The 17,720-nt window shown below is 37.9% G+C and overlaps 1 protein-coding gene across 1 annotated transcript in view; it reads right to left on the minus strand.

Moving 5' to 3' along the window:
• CNTRL (centriolin) overlaps positions 1-16,698 on the minus strand; it is a 31,065-nt gene extending 14,367 nt beyond the window's left edge. The window contains exons 1-18 of the mRNA XM_029086976.1: positions 16,476-16,698; positions 15,927-16,060; positions 15,270-15,400; positions 13,723-13,864; positions 12,655-12,841; positions 12,363-12,556; positions 10,508-10,627; positions 9,419-9,644; positions 8,458-8,567; positions 7,731-7,925; positions 5,627-5,780; positions 4,435-4,655; positions 3,971-4,147; positions 2,908-3,042; positions 2,604-2,749; positions 1,990-2,170; positions 850-1,029; positions 361-540 (exon numbers count right to left, since the gene is read on the minus strand). Of these exons, the coding sequence (XP_028942809.1) occupies positions 361-540; positions 850-1,029; positions 1,990-2,170; positions 2,604-2,749; positions 2,908-3,042; positions 3,971-4,147; positions 4,435-4,655; positions 5,627-5,780; positions 7,731-7,925; positions 8,458-8,567; positions 9,419-9,644; positions 10,508-10,627; positions 12,363-12,556; positions 12,655-12,841; positions 13,723-13,864; positions 15,270-15,400; positions 15,927-16,060; positions 16,476-16,698 (3,036 nt within the window). The remainder of the gene's footprint in view (positions 1-360; positions 541-849; positions 1,030-1,989; positions 2,171-2,603; positions 2,750-2,907; positions 3,043-3,970; positions 4,148-4,434; positions 4,656-5,626; positions 5,781-7,730; positions 7,926-8,457; positions 8,568-9,418; positions 9,645-10,507; positions 10,628-12,362; positions 12,557-12,654; positions 12,842-13,722; positions 13,865-15,269; positions 15,401-15,926; positions 16,061-16,475) is intronic.
• Positions 16,699-17,720: the final 1,022 nt, after the last annotated feature.

Genomic DNA, 17,720 nt, shown 5'->3' on the forward strand with positions numbered 1-17,720 from the left:
GCTCCATTTTAAACACTTGAAGTTCAAGAACAAACTTGGCATCGTCCCTTCTTTTGCTTTTCTATCTCACATAACAATGTATTATCTATTGTTTGACTTCCAATTAATAAGAGATGAAACTTGCCACTCTCTCATGTTCTAATACACAAAAGCACTTGTCCATACTCAAATTTACTCAGGCATTCATTTACTGTCCTTCAAGATGAGACTCTGTCTGAAGCAGGAGCTCCTGTACAGCTCAAGACAATTCAGAACAATGCTTTGAAGCTGAATTTAAGACACCACCAGATCTGCTCCCATTATGATGGCATTAGAAAGCACTACTTACATACAAGCAATGAATTATCAATGTTGATTTACCTCAGCTCGCTCCCGATTAATTCTGAGAACAGTCCCATGAAGAGCCTTGAGCTGATTTTTAGCGATGGAGAGCTCCGTGGCTGCCAGTTTATCTGAAGTGATGATTGCTCTCTTTAATTCCTTCAGTTCTTTATCAAGACTGACAAACTGCATTTGTGCCCTGGCATCTTCTATTTTTTTCTGAAACCAGGAAAAAAACAGGTTTTGTAAGTTTTAAGTAAAAAGCAGCACAGAAAAAAGGCTTTCTGTTGGTATGACTTTTCTCCCCACACATATCCCATTTTGTACTGTATGCACAGAAGTAACAGGAGAAAAAACTAAAGGAAGACAATCAATAAAATATAAGGAAAAGAGAGATGTTCTGTTCAACCTCTGTGTTCCTTCCTGTACTTGATCTGTCTTACAAAGCAAAATAATTTAGAAGCAGTTGAATCTTCTTCTCCTGAGGAATCAAACGCTGTGCGTGGACTTGTCCTTACTCATTCCTACCCTTTTCTCTAAATCTTCCAGCTGAGCAAGAATAGTCTCTTTCTCTTCATCTGCCTCTTGGAGCTGTTGATCAGCAAGGCCTTGAATTTCTTCCAGGCTCTTTATTTTTTCATGTAAATGTTGAATTTCATTCTCTAACCGATGGACCTTGTTCTTATTCTGCCTGTTTTCAGCTTTAACCTGCAAGTTAAACAAATTAGAATGAGTAGCCAGAAATATATATATATTTTTTCCCCAATCAAAAGCCCACCCTATTTTAATGATTTAAAGAAACAAATTTTTCAGAAATGCAGTTATCAGCATACTTTGTACCAAAAGAGAAAGGAAAAACTCTTTGTTGCCTCTGAGACGTATAATTGAGTCTGAATTCTAATTCACCAAATAATCAGGCAAAAATCATTAAGACTATTAAGAAAAAATAAAAATCACAGTCCATGTTCATTTTACATGAACACCAAAAAGCAGGTCTGTCCTTGGTACCACCCAGCTAAAATTAGAGATTGCTTATGGAAGTTTTAATGGACATTAAACCCTTCTCTGTCAAGCAACATTTTTGCAGGCTTTATATCATAAAAGCCAACAAAAGGTTGCAAAGGGGCACGTGTCCTGTCAAATATCTGATTTAAAACAGTCTTAAGTATAAGCATGTGGTTTAGGTGGTTTTGTCTTAAGCTTACTTTAAGCCTGTAAAGGCTGTGGTAACATTTATCAGAAGAAAGTAAGAATGGCTGATGTGTTTCACTACTTTAACCAGAATTTCACAGTACACACAGCATGGAAGTGCCCAATTATTTGTCTTCCCTCTTCAGAAGCTGTTGCCTGCTCTTACACTTTCTTTAGAATGAAAATTACTACGTGACATATATTTGTGCACAACAGGAAAATCAAAACTCCAATAATGGTTGGTATTCCTGTTTCTAATCACCAGCAACAGCATCTTGCTCTGATGTGAGTTGGCTAATTTGTTTCTGGCAAGCAAGTGTATTCAAATTGTCTACCTTCAGTAAAATTCTACTTCTCTGAAGGATGGAGTGTAGCAAAGCTCCATCTGTAGTGAAACTTGATCCTTCAGCTGCAAGTTACATTTTTTAGACTAAGATGAAGTTGCCTTACTCTTGCTTTTGTTGTTTTGATACGTGCCTGTCTATATTTCTCCTGTACTTCTTCCAGTTTTTCCTGCTGGGATACCATTTCATCCTGCAATTCTCTCTGTTTGGCCCATGCTTTCTCTTTTTCGCTCTGAGCATCAGCAAGGATGGCATTAAATTCTTTCTGCAGATTTACAAGGCTTTTCCCTAAAACATCAGCTGAATTCTGACATCTGAAAGAGAAACAATCCAGGTTCCAAGACAGAAAGTAGTGATTCTACATTGTGATACCAGATACTGAAATAATAAAGCTCAATACAATAGTGCAAGTTTAAAGACATCCAATGTAAAATGTGAACACATTACACTGCACAGACAGACTTCCACCCTGGCTCTATTTATTCCATTCTTTATTATCATTCTCTGTTGCTGGGGTCAAAGTGGTGTCCCTTGCAGTGAAACTCAAGGGGACTGTGTATTTCCCTCACTAATGTAATTACTGAGCTCAGATGATGTTCTCTTAACAACCACAGGATGCTGAAGTTCATGTTTGAACTGCCCCAAGTCACACTCAGTAGGATACATCACATGCACCCTGTTGCTCTCACACACTTAACACTTTCACATGCACAAATCTAACACTGTTTGTACTTTTATTTTACTCACTTCATCTCTCCAGCTCCTGTCTGAAGCTTTTCCTTGAGTTCATTTATACGAGCTAAGACTTCCTCAGGATGAATTAAGTTACCAACCGCGTGATTTAGCTGATTCTGAAGATCTTTAAGCTGTTGTTTCAGGAGATTATTGTCTCCCTAAAAACAAAACAAAAAACATCCACAAAACCATAAGTAAACAAATGCACAATTTATAAAAGCTAGAAATACCTAGATCTGTCTCAGGGGTTTTGTTGTTGCTGTTGGGTTTTTGGGAGTTGAGGTTTGTTGGGGTTTTTTTTTTGTTTGTTTCAAACCTGCAATTGTTTGAACTGAGAAAGGAGCTTATAATTTTCTTGTTCCTTCTCTTCTGCCAGTTGTGCTTTGGTCAGAGCATTCTCTAGTGCTTGCCTTTCTTTTTCAAGTTCAGCTTGCAGGGCTGACAGTTCCATCTGCAAACACAGAAAAACTTCAGCTTAACCTCCACACTCCCAACTCCTGCCTGTCACCCAAAACCACAACAGCTGTATTTCTTAAAACAATAACAATATGACAACACCTCCTAAGAAACCAAACAAGCCCAACCATCCCAGATTAACCCATCACCATATACACCTTACAGGTGTATTTCCTAAAACATCATCATCATGTCTGGTGCTGTAAGTTCTGATCTGGACCTCACATGTCCTACCCACAGTTTAACTGTCAGATTTACATTTTATCAGAGAGCTTCCCAGTTCTTCCTGAAACATCAAAACTAAAAGATTTGGAAAGGTTGGGGACAGAACACCACACTTTACTGTTCTGCATTTTCATTTCTGCCTGCTATCTGGAACCCACAGCTGGAATATGTCTTCCCAAAAAACCCCACCGTGTTGATTTCTGATAAATGGAACCTGAACCAGTAGAGTGGTTATTCATCATCATCACTCACAAAACCAAATGAGGAACCTCAACACTAAGATCAAGTGGGCCTATTCAAATTAAAGCATCCCTTGTTCTTCACCAGCAGAAAGCTATTACGTTGTAATACTTTACAAAATGAAAATATTTGCTATAAAACTCAGTTTCTCCTACAAAGAGCAAAGGCAAACTTTGTTGCTCTTCACAGGACTGCGTTAGTGTCACTTCTTTGACATGTGCATGGTTACCTCTTTCCAAAAAGATGCAGATTATTATTTTCCTTTTAACTAAGCAAATATTCTCTGCAGGGTCCCCAGATGATCTGTACCTTGCTTCAATGCAGTTATAAATCCTAGCAAACTGAGAGCACCTTCCATTTGGGGGCCCAACACTGGAGATATGGTATGGAGGAAAGTCTGGTCGTCCCTCATCCCGGAGTAGATTATCCCTGTGGCAGCACAAGAGCTCTGTTCTTACCTGGCTGAGTTGTTTCAGTCTTTCCAACTCTTCTTTTTGCTGATTGGCTTCAGCATCTCTGTCTCTTAGCTGGGCTTCTAGTTCAGCCTCGTAGGCACTCATGTTCTCTTGTGCATCTTTAAGTGATTCATTTATTTCTTGCTGCTCTCGAAGTGCACTCTCTAGCATTGTGATTTCCTGGAATTTTACATTCATTTTAGAAGTATGTACACAGGAGAGCCAGGATTCCTTGAAGTACACTGTTACTCAGGAACTCATCATCAATGCAACAGCAGATAGATCAAAATAGAGATGCTAACCCTAACCACCAGACATTAAATCTTAAAGCTAGGGGGTACCATATTAAAAAAAAAATAAAATTCCGAAGGAACTGTGCTTTGCTGTTCCCAATTTGGTCATGTGCTTATTTTTTTTCAAGTTTATTCTTAGGTATTTGAATTTGGGAATATAGCATTAAGCCTTACTTTTCTCATATTTTCTGCATCCATGGCAACTATTTCCAGGTTGTTTCTTTCCTCCTCTAGATCTGCCAATCTTTGTAGCAAAGACTCTTTATCCTTCTGCAACTCCTTACATTCATCACTGGCCTGTTTTGCCTGACACTTAACGCTTCCCAGGTACTCCTGTAATCCAACGATAATACTTTCTAAATCCCTTTTCAGTGCTTCATTTGTTGCTATTTGACCTGCAGAAATACAAAACAAATTTAAGATTGTTAAGAAGCCACTCTTCTTTATGAAACAAAACTACCTTAATCTTCTTTAGGATGTTAAACTACTGCAGTACATAGTAACAAGTAACTGGAACTCAACTCAAACATTCCTGTGCTGTATTTCAAAGGCCAGGAGTTCCCATATCATCATATTAACCTGACCACTGGATGAGTAAAAAAGAGAATACAGTTCTTTGTGCATTCCTACCTCCCACCTAAGATGACATTTACCACATTTAAACCTAAATAAATTTTGCTTCAATGTTTATATTCATATTATTTTCTGGGTTATTTACTTTCACATAGACTAGGTATTCAGTAAATGAATAATAAAGTCAGTGAACTAAACTACTTATTTATAAATCAGTTACCAAAACTCAGAGGGTGAAATTGATGCACAGAATGTAAAAGACACTCCTCTATAGAGGCTGTAATCATATGAGTGACTCTCAGTCAGCTCAAGAACTAGCTACATAACAGCTCTTTAATATTTTAAATTATTCTCCGAGATAGAAATGACAAGAAGACATCATAAGGGTATTGAATTATCAATACTTCATTCATATAATTAAAAGCAGAGAAATCCTTTCTTCTCCTGTGACAACAAAATTGCAGATCACAAGCTTACGTTAAGTAACCAAACCACTCAGCTCAGACTTGACCAAGGGCCTTCCTGCCTTGACACTTTGATCCTGAACCCCAGAGCAACAAATCAGTCACTTAGTCAAAGAAAAATTCTGCAAACTACCCTCTCCCAACCACATACAAGTGAGGTGAATGTACTAAGAAAGTACACAAAGTCTCCATTTAGATCAGTTAAGAAGTTTTCAACCTCTTCCTACACATTCTGTATTTAAGCAAAGCTAAAGAAAACTGAATCTTGAATCCCATTGTCATAGCATCCTATACACAAGAAATACTGGAGGACAAAAAGAGCAATTTACCATCAGTGAGCTGTTGCTCCAGGTCCTTGATTTCCTCAGTTTCTTTAGCAATCCTAGAGAGCATCTCATCCAGGCGACTCTCCAGCTGTTTGTAATGTTTGTTCATTACATCAAACTGCTGCTCTTTACTTGCTTTTTGAGCTTTCATGTGAGCCTGTAAATTAGCAGTTGGAAAGGTAAGTGGGACAGCATCAATACAGATTAACAGAGTCAGATCAGTATTTTAGCTCAGTTCTGCAGTGTCTCACTACCAGCAGCAAAAGGCACAAGTGCCAAGTGGTCCTTGGTTTTGGTTTTTTGGGGTTTTTTTGTTTTCTATTGTTATTATTATTTTGCCTAGTTACTGCCCCACCAAGAATCCCAGACAGGTGAGCAATCTGTGTGACTAACGGCATCGTTAGGAGTCTCTCCCTCACCCAGGTGTGATGAACAAGGCCTGCATGTATAAATTATTACTCATAGCTACCACCTTTCTTCCTGCCCTTACTCTGTGTTATACCATAACCTCTTTCAGTCAAGAACAAACACGATTTCCTCCAGAAGCTTTAATCCTGTCATCCTGTATTGTCTTCACAGCAGCTGATGCCTTACAACGTGTCAGGTCACTCACCACCCAAAGGAAAATACTCTGAACAACCAGCAAGTCAGGCCAACTTTATAGCAAAGATTTACTTAAAGCAGATTTAAAGAAAAAAATAAATAAATAAAATTCTGGGAAATACAGCATACAGCTCACACAGATTTGAGTCAGGACTTCATGCATTTAGTATTAATTTAGCTGTTTCAGCTGTATAAAAAACCAGGTTATCAACACAATATAGTGCTGTTTCTCACTTGTATTAAATTACTCACAACACAAATGCCAGAAAACTTAGAAAACCTCAGAATTACAGTCATGATAAACAGCACCTTTTTTTTTACTACTCAAAAAAACCCCCAACTTGAGCTAGCAGTAGAAATTTTAAACACAAGTTTCCAGAAAAATCACTTTTAAAGTTGCTTCTATAACGAAAAGTAAGGAGTAAAACCAGAGCTTTCTGGACTTTTAATGCATTAAACCTGAAGTTATTTTTAACATTCACCTTAGTACAATTCAACTGGTCACCCTGTTCAAGACAATCTACCGTTCTGCTTTCAAAAGTGCAATTTCACCAGGTACAAAGCCGGGCAGAAGCGCTGCTGCTGCTGAGTCATTTCGCTGCAGAACAGCGAGAAAAAAAGGGAGGAAAAAACGAAACCCGCCACTTACAGCTTTGCCTTTGTCTTTTCTTCCTTCGCTCCCACAAGCAAAACGCCCCACCCCTGGTCTAGCGTTCATCTGAATAAAGAACCGGTATTTTCAGCAGAGTCCCGCATCTCCCCGGCGGCTCCCGCGGGGCCGCCGCTCCCCGCCCGTTCCCGCTCCCGCTCCGCGGACGGTTGGTCCCGGCCGCCGCTTCCTGTGTTGTGATTTGAAGCCCGGCCTGCGGGAAGGGCCGGGCTCGCTCCCTCGAGGGCCTGGCTACCAGCCTGGGGATCCCTCCGGGGGCCCTTCTGTTGCCTCACAGCCGGAGAGAAAAACAATATAAAAATACAAATTAAAAATGCATTTTTCAGCGTGTTCGCAGCCTCGGCTGGAAACAGGAGCCAAGCAGAAAAACTCCTTCTCTGCAGACTTACAAGCATCGAGCTGGCTTGAAAAAGCTCGTGTTTAAAAAGACATAAGCTTTTTAAAAACACTATTAAAAAAGTTATTCCCTTTCATTTAAAATTTCTATAAACGTTCCCTGAGCCTGAATCACAGATTGGGAGGGACTGGAAGGGCCCTTGAAAGATCATCTGGTTTCTTACCCAGAAATTCTCTCCAAGGCTCTGCACAGCATGTTTTTGTGAAGCATAAAGATCTAGTTCTTCAAATTAGTTGCCCAGAGTTGGTTGGTTGGTTTTTAATTGTGAGGAGCTGTATGTTTTTCAAATGGTAACAGCTGAAGAAACTGATAAATAGCAGGTGATATAATTCATGAAACAGGCACAACTGAGTGGCAATTAGTTAAAACAGCCTTTTCTGCATCTCCCAGTACATTCATATATGCAGTACATAATTCAAGATTTGAGTTTTACTTACATGTCTTGGATCCTCAGAATTTACAGAAGCAAGAGAACTCTGCAAGTCTTCGAGCTCTTTTTGTTTTTTCCTTATTTCCCTTTTCTGTTTCTCCATTTGTTTTTCCAGTTCTAAAGCTTCCTTGCGTAGCTGATGCAGGATTTGTATCTTCTCACTCAGTTGCTGTTCAAGACCTTCCTTGTTGGCCTGTGATATCTGGAGACAGCATTAGGAGGCTTAAGACAACTATCTGGAATGTCTTTTTCCCCCCTCCACAGTTACAACTTCTTCAGTTAGAATATGGAAGCTTCTAGTCATTGATTTTAAGGCAAGTTTAAAGACTAAATATAGCAATAATTTATTACAGTTGTTGAAGAAATGGCAGATACAATTTTAGTTTAATGTTGATAAATGTTTTTAATTCATTGCTGTCACTTATGTAGCTGCACAACTAAACCTACACATTTATAGTCTTTCCTGAAAGACCTTTTCTGATAATTCAGAATCTATTCACTCAGCACCACATGGAACATGTTTAGATGCAATTAACTGCACTACAACTCTGACAGCTTATTTATAAACAAGCTGTGTAAAACTTGTAAGATTTTTCTGATGCATGACAAATGGATTTACACATCTACAATGGCCCTTTGAAAAAAAAAGGGGGGAGAAAACCACTTATATTTTCTACATGAACACTGCTCTGAATGCTTTCCCTTGCTATTCACGTAGCAACTTCTTTGCATACTTTTTTCTGAGCCAGAGCATCCTCCAGTTGTTGCAGTTCCCCTGTTAGTTTCAGAACTTGTTGCTCTGCATTTCCTATTGCACTCTGCAGTTCTTCTAATCTTCTTTGTGCTGCAGACAAAAAAAAACAAACACCGAAACCCACAACCCCAACCCCACAAAATACATTATAATATTCCATATAACACTGGATGTTTTCTGTTAACATTCATCAGAATGCATTTGCTGAAAACAGTGATTATCAAAGCTAATACATTCTGGTTTCTTAAAAAAATATGTCTAAAGTTTTTTAATGAATCTGTCTACATTTAGCCTGTAACTGGGGCTAAACTATAGCAGTCACTCTATCACCCAGTGACCCCTCCCTGGCTGAGGAGGGGAACGAGGAAAAGGAGAGAAGGCCCCGGAGTTGAAGTGAAACAGATTTAATAAAACAAAAACACAGAGTTATACTCAGCCCAGTCCAGAGATGGCAACCCTTGAGAGGAGGAGAGGCAAAGCAGGAGAACCAAGCCCACCCTCAGCAAACTTCCCCCTTGCTGATGAGCATGACATCTATGGTGTGGAATACACCTGGGGGCCAGCTCAGGGCAGCTGCCCCGGCTTTCGCCCCTCCCAGCCTGAGCACCTGCCTGACTGGAAACTGCTAACGGCCTCTGCATCCATGGCTGGCCTGTGATTCTGTCCCAGGGAAACCAGGACAATTACATTAATGCATCAGATATGAAACCTCACTAGCATTCTCTTTTCAATAATATTTAATCCTTTCGTCCTGAGTTATCTTAAAATAATAGCAAGAAGAAATTGTAACAGTTTTGACCAAAAACGTATCCAGTACAGTGTTTAGAAAACACACTGTTGCTGTTCTTATGTCAATTAGGTGTCAAACACTTAATCACTGGAATAAACTACACTTGATAAGCACATTTTAAGTTTTATTTGGTAAAATTTAAGATTTTTACCTGAATTAATCTTTTTTTCTTTACCCTCTAGTAGTTCATCTAGAGTTTGGAGCTGCAATTTCAGCTGGGGTTCCCTATACAAGCCATCTTCATGTAGTATCATTTTTCCAATCTCCATCTGCTGAGCTTTGTTAGGAATGTAACCTTCTCTTATAAACATATTCCTTTTATACCTGGCCTTACCAATGTATGGGCTTTCACCAGGGACATTATCAAGTTCCACATCCTGAAATGTATGAAGCAATATGTCTTTATATCTATCTCACAAGTATAGTTGCAGCCAACTCATAATATGCATTTAACTCTCTTCACAAGCATATTAAGGAAAAACAACTTGAAATTAGAATCATTAGAAGAAAACACACTTGACTTGTTTGGCTTTGAACATTTTTGTTATTTTGTAACGGAATTAAAAACAAACCAAATTGAATATGATCAGTTTGTTGCAAATGGGTAATGCAAGCTGATATTTAACGGGAGGAATTTTTCTTCATATTTTAGATTTAATAGTAATATAAATTACACTTAGTCCATTACATTGTTGCACTTAAACTTTACTCAAACATAACAAACTAGTCACAGTTAATGATTAATGATCTTTGCATTTCTTGTGCAGACTCCTCTTATTCAGGCACCTCTACCTTTTACAAGTATGACAGAGGCTGGCTTTACTAGGAGAAAAAAAACAACAGATAATGGGCAGAAATTCTAATGCTGTCTAACTCAAGAACAATCTGGCTTGTGGAATTTCTCCAAGTGAAAAGGCCTCCAAAATCAATCCAGAAGAAAGGACTATAATTTGATTAGTTAATAATAAGATTGAGGTGTTTGTTCACTGACTCTACTTAGCTCAAACATGCACGTGTAGGTACGTACACTAACATTCAACAAATTAAATGTCACTCAGGTCCAGTTTAGTTCAAATCTTGGAACTTATGATTTTAAAATGAACTTTTTCTTTTTCATAACTAGTAACTCTTAATAAAGCAGTATATAGTACAGTTACAGAAAAACTATTAAGTTTTTATTTTCCAAGTTGCAAAGCAAGAGAAACAGCAATGACAAGATCTATTATTGAAAAACTATTACCTCTGATGGAAAATAATTTAACGGCTCAAATTTTGCATCGATCTTATAAAACGCCAGTTCCTGCTCCAGTTCATACTGCTTCTGGCAAGCTCGGGTTAGCTCCATCGTCTTCTGCTTTAACTAATAAACCAGTAAACAAGCAAAGTCACTCGCATTCATTCAAGTGGCATCATTGTCACACACACTGCAATTCAGTGAGAGCAGGGCAGAGGCATTAACTTTAAAACAAAGCTCACATCAGAAGAAGTTAAGATGGTGAATTTTGGATCAAGAATATCACAAAGTGCAACTTTATTACAAGATACAATATGACAACTAAGAGTAGACAAGAACCCCACAATTAATATAGCACAAATGATCACATGAAAGACCTTTGAAGTTCACATGCAAAGGTTTGAAAAGAAATTTGTCACTAACGTAGGATAAAAAAATAATTTGAGTACAATCCTTTAGTGAAATCTGTGTCAAATAATTACTGTATTTACTGCTACTAATGAGCAGTGAGTACTATTAACACTTATTGTCTGTAAAAGAAATAAAATATCTCAATTGTCAAGTGTATAGAGGCTATGCATTTCATTTTAGCTTAACCTTGTGCTAGTTAGCTTTTGAATTTTATTTTTAAACAAAGGTCCATCATGTGATTTCCTTTTAAATCAACTTTTTACGCTGAATACCTGAGGAAGAACATGCAGCAAAACTCCAATAGACAGTGGAAAGCAGGACTAATGGAGGAAAAGAAATAGAACAGAGTGGAATAAAGGAAAGGCTTAAAGAAAGATTTTAAAAACTGATACATCTCATGCAAAAATTAACTGTGTTTCAGAGAAAAGGAAGGTAAAAAATAATAAATCAAGAAAATTGTATACAAAAACCACAGTGTCACTGGAACACTTCACACAAATGTTCCTACTTTAGTAAACATGCAAATAAATCCTAGAAATAAAAATATCCATGCAACCCAGGAGCACAGTGGGGCTACCTTTAGTGAGGAATAAAGGCTCTGCGGAAAGGGAACTGTGACAAACCAATACACCAGCTAAAGGAATAAAGAAGCAAGCAAAGTTTGTCACCCCAAGGATAAGAGTGGGTTAAGTTGCAAAATATTTGCTGCTAAATCTCACTACACTGAAAACTACATTTCAGAAACAGACTGCTGGTTAGTGTGTGTGTGTTCATAGAAGAAACAGCTATAGAAATATTAGCTCTAGAGCTTCTGAAGGATAAAATTTTAAGAGGACAAGTCAAACAAGTAAGATAAAAGCCATATCTTGAGATCCCAGCAGGTCATTCACACCCGAGCACTCTCAAGTCAGTAAGACTTTTTCCAGGGCCACTGTACAAATCTTCCATTTTACAGCTACCAGTGAAAGATACTTATCAAACATAAGATTTTTGGATGGTGTGAATAAAGTACAAGTAAGCTAATGGATGTTACCCAAAATAACAATCAAGGGGTAGTACTGACATACAGCTTATTGCTGCAGCAGCAGCACTTTAAGTTTGAACAACGCAGGAGATTCAGTATATCAGCAATTTAGCAGCTAGGAGATACTTAAATCTTTCATCAACTGACAAAATTTTTAAACAACAAAACATTTAATAGAGACAAACAAATAAGTTACTATAAACCACAAATTATGGGAGTGATACTGATTGCTAGTTTGATATACTTACTTTTTCCACAGAAAGAATATTGAAGAACTACTGGTCAAGTAATAATCACTCTCTGAAACACCTCAGTTTTGTCTCTCTTAATTTTAAACATAAATCTCCAGCCATTTAAACTCTCCCATTGACAACTCTGACAACAAAACTATTCAAAATATGTACTTAGCGCAAGTGATTATCTTACCAATTCATTTTTGGCGTCCAGGTCCCTTTGTAAGCCTTCACAGCTTTGTTTCTGTTGCAAAGCCTTTTCTTTCAACGATTTGTTAACCTCATCTTGGTGGCGAAGTTGCTCCAGCACTTTGGACTGGTTCAGTTTCAGGTTCTCCATCTCCTTCACTGTGTTTTCCAACTCTCTTTCTAATTTTTCTATCTCTCCTGAAAAAACAAAGTAACAGAAACATTCAAATAGAAATCTTTTCCATCTAAACTTAAATTTGGTGTCATTCACTGCAGTCCTAACATATCACTGTTACCTAAATTAAACCTTTGCAGAGCTTCCTGCCTGTCCTGGTTTGTCACTGGCTGTCCATCCAAGTTTTCCAGTGCTCGCAAGTGGAATATGGTGTACAAGCGGTAGTGAGGCAGACTTACAACTGGGTTATCAGCAAGGAATAGAGAAGTCAGATCTTGTAGAGGCTTTAGTTTAGCTATATCATGGAGCTAAATCAAAGACAAATGGAACAATGATTAGACGTTCTTCCAAGAACAACTGAACCACCATTACTGACTTTCTGATTATCTAGAATGTTTTATATTAAGTCTGTCTCAAAGGATCTATTTTAATATTTATGCTGAAGTTTAGAATCTCTAAAAATCTACCAAAATACACAGTACTATGACTAAAGTAACTCCCTAAAATAAAATTGATTTTTCTATGACAAAAATACCACTTCAAAGAGGGCAAATTTCATGAAGCTTGACCTTGGAAATTTCAAGATAACAAGGCCTGTGGATATATATAACCTTCCATTCCCCCAGACTTATTCGTAAGATAAAGGAGCTTTCTATCATGAGGAGCACTCAAACAAAGCTGGTTCATCTCTCCTCCTAAGCAGCATGACTCCTTCAGGAACTGTAATAAGTGACTTCATCTAATAGACCTCCTTTTGCAGCTGCAAAACATGGAAAGTAACCTGGATGACAGAAGTTAATCTAGTCATGTCCTAAATACAAAATATAATCAAATAGATTATTTACAGCTCTCCAAAACCATATAATTAACTTACAAGAAGGGACACCACCAATAACATGCAAAAGTCATCTACATTTTCACCAGGTTTTTCCTAAGTTTCCAAAAACTTACAATTTCCTGAACAACAACATAACAGGTTTATGCTTTGAGTACCTGGCACAGGAGGAGAGTTTTTCTGATAAACAACTTTCTTATGCTCACAGCAGCTGCATTTCATAACAGACTGTGTGGAAAGACACTCAGCAATTATTCAGGCTAAGTCACAGAATCAAGTCAATCAATGTAAATACACCAGTTCACTTCATGAAATGGTTCTGAACAATTATTGTTCCTAGCTGTAATCACTTACTGATGATACTTGATTCTGTTTCAAATTCAGGATGCGCAGGGATCGCAGTTTCTTCCCAACCCACACAGGAATATGCTCAATCTCATTCCCTGCAAGGTTGAGCTTTTGTAGGTTCTGCATGTGTTCTATACCTTCAATTTTACTGAAAATAAGAAGAAAAACATAACTTATAATGAAGCACAGCAGATTTAAAACTACAGCAAAATCTGTCTCAAATAATTATCATCCAAGAAATTATCAAAACCAGTTGTTTACTGCCATGGACTCAAAATGAAATTACACCAGGTTACTTCTGAGTACTACATGAAGACAAAAAAGAAGTACTTTCACAGCAAGACTTGTTGCTTACTGTGACAAAACTTCTACATCTCTTAATTTTAATATTAAAACGACTTTAAAATTCCATTTTAATAAGGAAATTTTGTTCCTTTTTCTCTTGAGCATGTAATGGGACACAGATGAACCAAAATATAGGTGTTGAATTTTTTTTTCCATAATATCATAGCATCATTTAGGTTGGAAAAGACTCTTAAGATCACTGAGTCCAACCATTAACTTAAGACTACCAAGTCCACCACTAAACCATATCTCTAAGCACCACGCTTACATGTTTCCATACAAAGGAGGGATCAACTGTAAAGTGACAGTGTGCAGAACTGCATTTTTTAGTGTTTGCATTAAAACACTACATAGCTAATGAGGGAAATATTCTGGGTTTTAGTTTATTTAGGCATTTATCTAAAGGTTTGAGGACTATAACAAAGCACAGTAGAATGTGCTCTTGGGACCATGCTATTTTTTGAGTAGGAACCAACTGTGTATAACTCAAGTCTGAAAAGATAGAGCAATAGCTAAAACCTATTCTGACCTTTTCAATTCCTGTTGAGAGAGGAAGTTGTGCGAATGCAACGTGTAGAAACACTACTGCCTTGCTTACTTCCTGTTGTTAACTTCTTTATTGCAATTGCAGCTCCTCTACTGCAAAGTTAATCTCATGTAAAGATCATAATTCACTAACAGAATAATTAAAGGAAACAAATAAACTTGCTATTGCCTGAATCATTACCCTTCAGCATTTTTATACCACTCAGTAGAGATACCAGACTCTCAAAACAGTGAAAGTGAAAAAGCAACTGAGTGAGTTTACAGCCTGCCTGACCAAGCCCATTCAGCTTCCTCTCCTAAAAGACAACTTCTTGTATTTACCTGTAATAATATGCAGTAAAAGTTTAATGCCTTTAATTAGGTTATTGTACACTCTTCATTATGGCATCTGGAAACTTACACTTCTAGCTTGGTTTCCTAGGAACACAAGTTTAACTGCAACCACAGTACATTAACAGCACCTCCCAGAATTATTTCTCCTTCTCATACCTAAGAGCTTGCACATTTTAAGAAGATCTCACTAAACCCTGGTAGTCTTTATATACAACTGATGAGAAATTCACCTTAACTGTTCACACCTGTGAGAGATCTCACTTAAACAGTAAGAGAATGTCAGCTTTATCCTGTCAGGGCTCACCAGAACCATTAGTGTTTCTGCTCACCTGAGTTTGTTGCAAGACAAATTGAGTTCACGCAACTTCATTAGTTTATCCAACTTCTCCATCTTCTCTATTTGGTTGTTAGAGAGATTTAGTGTCTCTAGTTTAGAGCACTTTTCCAAGTTTTCTATGTACTACAGAACACAAAACTAATCCATTAGCATTGCAGCTTTATTTTTTTTTTTAAAGGCAGATTTCTACTTTTGACAACCACCCATTCATTAAAAAATACAAAGTATTCTAATATTTTATAAATCATAGTTTCACTGTTGCATTCTAAAACCCTGCTTTAGATACAGTCTTCTACAGTATTGGAAAAGGAAAGATAGAATTTAACTTTACAGTAGACCAGTCTCATCTACACAAAAGGGAAACTGTCATTAAAAAAACCAACAACCCACAAACACAAAACCCATCACAATCCCAAAGTTAAAATATTATACAAATGGATAGCATTCTAAATTTCATTCTAACTGATCCAAGTTTTTTCTTTTGCACAAGTCTCCACTGACATTTTTTTTTTACACAGAAGCTGCTTGTAGAACTAGGCTAACATAATATAGGTGTTTACAGCCACTTAAAATTAGACCTTTACTAAAAAAAATGAATAAAAATGAAGTTTTAACTTTGTTTAATGACTAGTTATTTTCAACAACTTACCTTAAATTTCTTGTTCCCATCCTTTGGGGAAGAAAGATTCAGTGAGCTTATACATGCCAAATTTTCCTGTTTTGACAGACACTTTATAAGGGGCTCAGTAATGTACTTAACTCCTGGACTAACACCATTTTCATCTGAAATTAAACAGAGAAACTGCCTTCAGTAGTGAAAGAATGGGCGATTCTAATATTAGTCCTTTACATCACATTGAATACTGGGAAAATATTGACAATTATTCTCCCCATAACAGGGGATGAGAAGAAACAGCACACCACAAGCACTGGCAGGAAATGACATGTTAGAGTAAGCGGGGACAGCCTTTTGCACCTCCCTTTGCCAGTCGTCCCCAGCACACAATATAAGGAGTAAAAGTCCCATTACTCTACACAACTGGCATCACTGTCATGTCCACATTCAAGTACCAAAAGATGAAAGCAACTATTTCAGGGCTCTTTCTGCCAGATCATACATTAATCATACAGTTCACAGAACACTGGCTTTTTATGCTTTTAGTATGCACTTTTATACATGCAGTTATTTATAGAATACATTTATGAAACTTATACTCAAAAGCAGCTTCTACATTCTCTGCTGTAATACCAAGTTGTTGGTGCCTCAGCTCTGTGCTTTTGCAAGCGGATGGAGATGTCTGTCGGCTAAGAGGAGATGGTGATGTGGTACTGGAACTGACAGGAGACATTGGACTAGGTGTCCGAGAAGTTGACATCTGTGGTTTTCTACATAATGCTTTTCTCACTGAGCCTTTCTTCATTGCCAAAAATACAGAATATCATATGACCAATATCTGGAAGAATAGAAATAAACATCAGTCTGTACATAAGTCTAAATCTTAACGGTTTGCATGCCAACAAAAGAGTCTTTTTAGCATAAGAAAATATTTCCAGAAACTGTATGGTGCCAAAAAACCACATCTAAGACAATTCTTCAATGGATGACAGTTGATACTCTCAACTCAGACTAACACAGTTATCAGAGGACAGAGAGAGAGGACTAGGATCCCAATTGTTTTTACCAAAGCTAGAAATCACCCACATTGCACCTAGAAGAGCAAATAAAAGAAAAAATATACAACATAGAAAAAAAACTATTAAAATCAGTCTGGCTCTGGCATTCCTTCGGTGTTCTCCTCTCTGCAATAAGTTATTCCATGACAGCCTGGGAAATTCCAGCCAATGTTAACAGAAATTTCCACCAGTGATGAATATATTTCCCCAGGGGCAAGCGTAGAAGCAGTCATGTGCGTTCTGTGCGTGAAAGCCCTTGGAGTCACCACCTGCAAGGGACAGGTTTTCCCTAAAATCTAGATCCAGTCAACAAAAGGCACATTTTAAGATATTATTTAAGATAGAAATATATGCTTTTAAGGAAACTTTGAGCTATATGAGTGATTACACCGTGTCTTGAGATGATTTCCTTCATTCGAATGGATTTTTTTTTTCCCTGAATCTTCAAAAAGAAGAGAGAAAAAAAGAAGGAGCCACTCTCTTCTGTCCAGTATTTGGAGGCACAACTCATTCAGGGCGAGGAAAACTGAGGCTGGAAGGGGGGTGAATGACTCGAGGGTGGTGGTGAGCCAGTGAAGAGCTACTTTGGGCAGCTCCCTCACGTTTTAAGGAGAGCAGTTAGACATTAATGCGGCTTCCCGCGAACAGACTGTGCCTTTGCGATGAGAACCACGACAAAACGCTGGCGTCCCAGCAGGCGGGGAAGGGCAGCGCTGGCCGCGGAGGTGTGCCCCGGTGTCCCCCGCGTCCCCGTGGGGAGCAGACGGGC

This window comes from Antrostomus carolinensis, unplaced genomic scaffold (assembly GCF_000700745.2).
Source record: "Antrostomus carolinensis isolate BGI_N321 unplaced genomic scaffold, ASM70074v2 scaffold29459, whole genome shotgun sequence".
Classification (NCBI taxonomy): Eukaryota; Metazoa; Chordata; class Aves; order Caprimulgiformes; family Caprimulgidae; genus Antrostomus; species Antrostomus carolinensis.